The sequence below is a fragment of the Geospiza fortis genome, unplaced genomic scaffold, assembly GCF_000277835.1.
Source record: "Geospiza fortis unplaced genomic scaffold, GeoFor_1.0 scaffold14, whole genome shotgun sequence".
Lineage (NCBI taxonomy): Eukaryota > Metazoa > Chordata > Aves > Passeriformes > Thraupidae > Geospiza > Geospiza fortis.
Genome location: NW_005054512.1, coordinates 366,298 through 373,619, shown reverse-complemented (window position 1 = coordinate 373,619; position 7,322 = coordinate 366,298). Strand labels below are relative to the sequence as shown.

The 7,322-nt window shown below is 47.4% G+C and overlaps 1 protein-coding gene across 1 annotated transcript in view; it reads right to left on the bottom strand.

Moving 5' to 3' along the window:
- ILRUN (inflammation and lipid regulator with UBA-like and NBR1-like domains) overlaps window positions 1–7,322 on the bottom strand; it is a gene marked incomplete at its 5' end in the record, with an annotated part of 16,138 nt that overhangs the window by 4,268 nt on the left and 4,548 nt on the right. Inside the window, one exon of the mRNA XM_031063558.1 lies at window positions 6,541–6,869. Within this exon, the coding sequence (XP_030919418.1) occupies window positions 6,541–6,869 (329 nt within the window). The remainder of the gene's footprint in view (window positions 1–6,540; window positions 6,870–7,322) is intronic.

Genomic DNA, 7,322 nt, shown 5'->3' with positions numbered 1-7,322 from the left:
AATGGGAAGTTCTGACCTCAGTTTTCACCACTCTGCCTTTAAAAGGGCAAATTTCCTAGGAAATACTATTTCCTTCATGTTCTACAACTTCAAAATCCCCTCACTGCAGGAGCCAGGGCTGTGGAGCCATGAGTGGGAACACTGATTGTGTAAAGAATCAACGTCACTGGCAAACCCCAGGCTGGAGAGCTCTGCTGCAGATCTGACTGGGAAGAAAGTGCCATGAACAGTCTGTAATCTTGCTACAGCTGGAGAGAAGAAGTTCATTTTTGGGGATATAATCAGGTGGTAAATACAAGCAAATGGCAAAATGAAGCAGCTCTCAGCAGCTCTCAGAATCCAACCAAGAGGAGGATCAGCAGACAATTAACCAGGACATCTCCTGAACTGCGTGGGAAGTATGAAAGACTGGGAACATGGAAATTGCTGTTTGCAGACAGAAATACACGCAAGTGATGGAAAAACAAACAGGCTTCTACCCCAGGAATATGCTGCAGTGCCAGTTTGTAAAGCTTTTCAAAAGAGAACAGCCAGCAGATTCCAGCATGACAGTTCACCTGAGGAAGGAGATGCTCCCATCAAAATCCAGAGATTGAGAAATCTAACATTTCCAAAAATACACTCACTGAAACAGGGGGAAGGGGAGAAGCAGGAGAGAAACATTAAGATGGTGCACAAGAAAAGGACACAGAGGAAAAGCAATGTACAAACACGATCCCAAGCAGTCTCACCTCACAGGGATTAAGCTATTGTACTCAGCACTCTGCAGAAGGAAAACAGGATTTGCTGCTGATTACCTGCACAGACACATTTGCCAGAATTTGCTTCATCTCTGAGCTACCTGCACACAAGGCTTTGTTTGAGGCACTGCTGGGGAGGTCAGGAGGGCTTTAACCACCCCCTGCCCCTCTGCTGGGACCACCCTTACCCTGTGTCACCTCACAGGGGATGCCAGAGGCAAAACAAACTTGCTTGCTTTAATTTGGGGGTTCCACAAGCATCCCCCCGTTGTGTAAGGAACCGCCAGTCACCCTCAGTCTGACATCAGAGCAGTTCATTTGTGCTTTTGGATGCAGAGACCCTGTGAAGTCATCATGAGCTGGTTTGCAGGGAAACCCTCTGGATCTCCACAGAATGGTTTCTGGAGCACCTAATTTAAAGCTATGCAGCTATGCAAACTGTGTCAGTTAAACGCAGGGTTTAGCTCAGCACAAGAGATTCCTCAGCATGTACAGCTCTGCACCACCTGCCACCCTGCACTGAACACCTGACACCCTGGAATGAGCTCCCCTGGCAATGCCGTGAGCATGGTCAGCTCCTCCTGACGCAAGGAATTTCACCATGGAAAAGCCCCAAATCTTTCCTTTTGGAATTGCCACTCTTCACTGCATTGCACCTACCCGAGAGTCATCATTGAACATGAGAACTTAGCAAAATTGAACCCCACTTGCATCTTTAAGGTGAGTGAGAGCTGCTTTAGTGCAGACCTGTGCAGGTGACTCCACCTTCCCTGTCCCATGACATTTAGTCACCATGCACAATGAAAGGGTTTGATACCAGAAAACTTCAATTACTGCTGCAATGCAAATGCCAAACCCCTGTATGACATTTTCAAGCCTAATTATCCCCTCTATGCAACATTTTACATCACAAACATGCAAAAATAATTCTGCAGACAATTGCAGTTTTTCCGAGTTGTTTCAACGGAAGGATTATTCCCAGTATTTTTGGTGCCTTCCCGTCTATCCTCCAAGTGGGATCACTGTCTTTATGAAAAGCTCAGCTGCAGCTTTGCAAACTCGCTTTCAGTTCTTCCAGAATGTTCCCCAGAAGTAACTGCTCACTTGCTGGTGGAAGCACTGGCTCTTCACACAGAGCAGTGCGTGAAAACACAGGACTGTGATTTTCCAAGCATGACAATTACTGGTATAAATTATCATTTGCCTCATGTCTCTAGAAGGGAAGTGAGATGTTTTGTGAAGTTAAAACCCTTTGTGAATATTGAGCTTTGCAAACCGAGGTACCTGTGCTGGGAACAAAGCGAGGATTAAGTGAATCTTTCACAAACCATCACACACAGGCTTTCAGACAGCTCTTTATTTCACCTCTGTGACTGAGTCACCACCAATGCAGGTACACTTCCAGGGACAGGAGGTGGATGCACAGCAATACAGGAGTCTCCCAGTGGGCACTGACAGTGGCCCCAGCCCGGGCTGCAGGTCCCCATCCCCTCAGGCCGCTCCTACCCCGCGCTGCTCCAACCTTGCTTACGTAAACTGAGCACAAACAGAGAACAAACATCCAGCACTTGTGTTTTATTCCATGCATGCTGTGCAAACATGGCATGGCTGGGAGACCACCAGGAAGTTCAGGACCTTCTGGGAGCAGGCACTGGCAGGGCTGGGTCAGGTGCCCGTGGCTGAGGAGGTGGCAGGGCTCAGGTACCTGAGTTCCCTGATGTGCTGCTGGGGTAAACAACAGGCAACTCTGCTGGGCTGCAATGGAGCAAAGTTAGGCTAAAACCAGATTATCTGGCACTTCCCACAGTCTGGAAGGACATGGATTTCATGGATGAGCTGACACCCAGCACCCAAACCACCAATCTCTCACTAGAGAGGTAAACCAGCTCATGCCAGGCTGCAGTGCTGTGGGAGCTCCAAGTCCAACCTTCTCCCAGTGTGTCTAAATGGATGGAACCACAGGGTGACCAGCCCAGAGTGAAGCCCAGGCACCAGGATGGAAGTGGCTTCAAAACATTTTTGGGGCATCATCCTCATGCATAAAGACAGTTTGATGCCCGGTTTCCAGTAAATTATTTCTGTCTATAGTTCACAGAGGTACTCCAAAAATCTGCAAATTGGAGGCCCTGGTTTGGGAGAAGCATGGCTTTAGAAGCAGCAATAACATTTAAGCTCAGAGAGGGGAAGCCAGTTAAAGGCTCCAAGGACACAGGGTTGGTTTCCCCTTATGTACAGAAAGCTGCCAAGTAGCTCAACTCCACACAGAACAGAGGGAGATGGGGAGCATAAACATAGCAGGAAAAAAGGAGCTCAGATTTTAAAGCTGTGAACTCCAAATATGTTTCTATTTCACTGGGCTTTGAAGAGCAGCACAAGCAATGACCAGGACAGGCAGGCACCACTTGCTTAGGTGGGGATGATGCTCAGTGTCCTGTCTGGGCAAATCTTTGCAGAATCACAACCTCCAGGTGCACTTTTCTGCATGATATAGAGAGAAATGATTCTTCAATTCACCTGGGCAGCAGGGTTGGATACAGATCTGTGGATTTTATACAGAGATGTTAAGTACAATCTAAGTGTCAGGATATGGCTGTTCATTTCTGATCTTCTCAAACACGGAAACCTGTACATTTCTTTCTTCAGTTAAGCAATTAAACTCTAACTCCCAGGCACTGTAACACTGGATCTTGGGCTTTTAATGGAAAGTCAGTCACAAGAGAGCAGCAGCGACTGTGCAGAGTTGCTATGAGACAGGAGGAAATAGGAGAAAGCTGTATCAACCTCAGATCTCTGGAGAATCCAGAGAAAGTGACTGCCAGAGAATAAAGTATCTGTGCATGGGGATTTCTGGGCATCCTAGCCTGCGCTCAGGCACATCTTTACATCTAAGAACATGCAAAAACTCCACTGGGAACAGATGTAACAACAACATGCTTCAAGCAAAGCCCTGGCAGGCCCTGGCCTGCAGCCTCCCCGCAGTGTGTGTGGATGGTGGGCAGGGGGCCCCAGGGAGGTGGGTGCCATAGCAGGAATAAAGGGCACACAGCTTGTTCCAACCATGCCACAGGTTTCATCTTACCCACTTACAGGGAATTCTGTGTCTGGTTTTGTTTGTTTTTCCCCAGGACACCCAAACCACCCACTCTGCTGCTGTATAAAAGCATTTTGAATGTTTCCAGGTGTGAAATGCTGCTGTACTTGTCTAACCCAGCAGCAGATGGCACGTCGGTGTTGCCACAATCCTGACTCCAGTGGGGAGCTCTGGAGGACAAGTCACACCTGCTCAGTGCACCAGAGGGAGAACTAATTCCGACAAGGTCTGGCAGCTTCGAGTATGTTTTACACCTGCAGATGCCAGAAACTGCTCGTTTCATCTCAAAGATTTCATGGTCTCATGCACTGCATGACTGGGTGTCCCCAGTGTCTGTCAGCAGAGGAAGTCTCCAGAGTCAGCTGAGAAATATTTAAGGGCTTATTTTGCTTCTAAATACAGGACACAGACTCTTCTCAACACTTTAACTTAACCTGAACCATCTCCTTCGCTCACCAAATGGCCTGGGGATTCCTTCCCTCTCCCAGGTACATGAAAGAAGACAAAAATATCAGAGATCCTGCCCAAGATAAATAAAATCCAGGAATTCTTGGAGTCTGTGCCACTGCCTAAGCAACCCACAGTGCTCTTCTGTCTGCTCTAGAATCTGAAATAAAGCCTTTCACATCAATATTCAATCACAGGGCAGCAACTCCCAGTGCAGTAGTTTTCCTTCTCCTCTGCAGCAGCAGAGTACAGGTCAGATCCCCTGGGGATGAGGAGAAGATGGGCCAGGTAGAGCTTTTCCCAACAGGAACTGGAGCTCCATCTGTTCCTCAGGTAATTCAATACTCCTGACATCACCTCTAATAACCCTTTTTCTGCTCCAGCAGCATCTCCAGCCAGGTACACCACGCACACAAAGGGAAAAAACCAAACAAAACTGCGTCTCCTTTTCCCAGAGGCTTGGTCAGGGAATGGGGGGAATGTTCACCTGACCATTTCAAACCAGACCAGGTGTCTGGGATGTCCAACTCCCTCAAACTTGTTTACTACAGAACCAGTATTGTACCAATATGAATATTGGGTCTGTGGTAGAAAACCTCCTGCCCTGGGCAAGACTGGAACAGGACTCAGATCTTCAGACCTACTAGAAGAGCCTCCAAAGGATAAAATAATTTGTTTTAGTATGTCACAAACAAAAAGAAGCTGCAGTAGAGAGAAAAAACACCCAAAAATCAAGTAGCTTTTCCATCTCCCCCGCCCCAAAGCAAAAAAAGGACTATAAAGTTGTCCCTTCTGAAGCCAGCAAACAAAATGTCTGCTTTAATCTCAGACAATCCACCTCAAATCCACCCAAGAATATTCTGTAAATACAAAAAGAAACAAACAACAAACAACCCAAAAACAAAGAAAAAGGGGAGGAAAGGTCACCTGCCCTACGTTTGGGGTTAGATTATAACCGCCCCCATTTCCTTAGAGCACGGAGCTCTGGGTTACCAGCTAAACCAGCTCACTTCAACCTTGTGACACCTCTCAGGTGGTGCTTCACTCCTGCTGGCTTCTCTCCCATGGCACAGCTGCTCCTTGCCAGGGGCTCTGGTTCCTCACACCCACATTCTCTGAAGGCAGTCCCAGCCCAGCCCCCTGGGGAGCACCATGACCCCAGCACGCAGCCACTACAGCAGCAACTCAGCACTGCCACTCAGGTGGTGTTTCACTGACAGGCCATCACTTCCCAAGCCATCCCCTCCACTGTTATGAGCAGGGCCTGGCAGCAGGAGCCAGCCCAGAGATGGTGTTTGGGACCACTAAGGGGGGCAGTCAGGCTCACCCCACACATGCCAGTCATAAAAAATGCACAGCCCTGGGGTAAAGGTCACTAAAATAGGATCCACTGGCACAGGACAGGCAGGTCATCCAGGGAGGAACTAAAGTGCTGTAGGTGAACTAACATTAGGGCTTTATTAAGTCATTCAGCAACCAAGTGTTATTGTCCTACACAGCCTGCTCAAAGTACAGTAAAGCATTTTTAAAGGATTTAAAAAATCAAACTAGTTTGACATACGACAGTACACACCTACACATACTGCTGCATTAACAGGTGGATTCTGAATTGTAAATAATCCTGCAATTCATTTTTCACACACAAGCAAATAAAAACAGTCAAAATATCACTCAGACTCATATAGCATCCACCAAGCAAGCTTTTGAGAGAGATTTAAAGTAAAGATAATTTAAAAGTCACCTACAATTATGAACAAGACAAGGACACAGACAGGAACGGTCCTTTGATTGACTGTTCCTGCAGGCAGCTTCTGCGATCAAATGGTGTGCTCTGGAGTCTCCCCACACCAGCTAAAAAGAAGTTATCTGGCTAATCTGAAGTTTGAGGGTGTGGTTATTTGTTGTCTGTTCAAAATTATGTCAAACTCAGGACACATCTAGAGAGATATTTTGACTTATTTGCACACGCAACTGGAGCAGGCTCCAGCCACTTGCGGTTACAGCACCCAAACAAGGTTATATAAATTTTAAGAAGGACTTGAAGCAAAAACAAAAAGGTGGATCTGGTAGAGTCTATCAGAGGCAAAAAAATATTTTAATATAACATGAGGACTTGGCAGAGTCAGACAGTCAAATTCAGAACCTTCCTTAGCAGGTCTGGCAGAAGCAGAAGGAAAGGGCTTTGCAGTTTGGAAGGAAGAGCAATTACACACCTGCCAGGCTCCTCCCCTACCCGTTCTCCTGCTCGCCCAGGGCACCTACCTTACTGTACGTCACTACCGACAAGTTGTTCGAGTGACTGCTGGGGGAGAGATTTACAGAGTTTTGTGACAGTCCATTCTGATCTTGTTCGATTTGGTCAGGAGCAGGCCCCCATGTGTTTTTGCTGATTGTGCCTAGCTCGGAACCCCCAGGGTCTTTTAGGTTGTTTTCATCTGGTTGCCTGTTCTTCTGTGGAGAGGCGAATGGGTTAAAGTTTCCTTCTACCTTGCGATGCGGCTGCGTGTTGAACTCTGTTTCAAAGGATGACAGCTGCTGTGTGACACCCAGAAGTCCTCCAACTTCCACGCTGAGGATCACCCAGATGACATCTGTGGAAAGATACACGTTTGGATTGTCACTAGATAGGAGCTTATGAAGAAGGGTCAGAAGGAGCAAATGTATTCCATCCTTTACACTGCAAGAAAAAGACTTATTGCTTAAAGCACATTTTTTACAAAGCCTCAGCAGTACTGGTTGCAGTGCCCCCAGTTTAACAGGCCTGGGATCAGCAGTTTGAATTTTAGGGAGCAGCTGAGGACAGTGGGATTTTACCTTAGGGGTACACGACTTGCTTAGGGAACTCCACACCCTACTAGGGCCAGGACCCCCAGTACACACCACTAACCCCCCCGCCGTGCACAACATCCCTCACTGAAAACTGTACACACACCCCCACTGAGACCTGCATTCACACACCACTGATCTTGTACACACACATAGCATTGGATTGCACTGCACAACCACCACTGACCCCCCCGAACACCCCCACACCCACCAGTGAT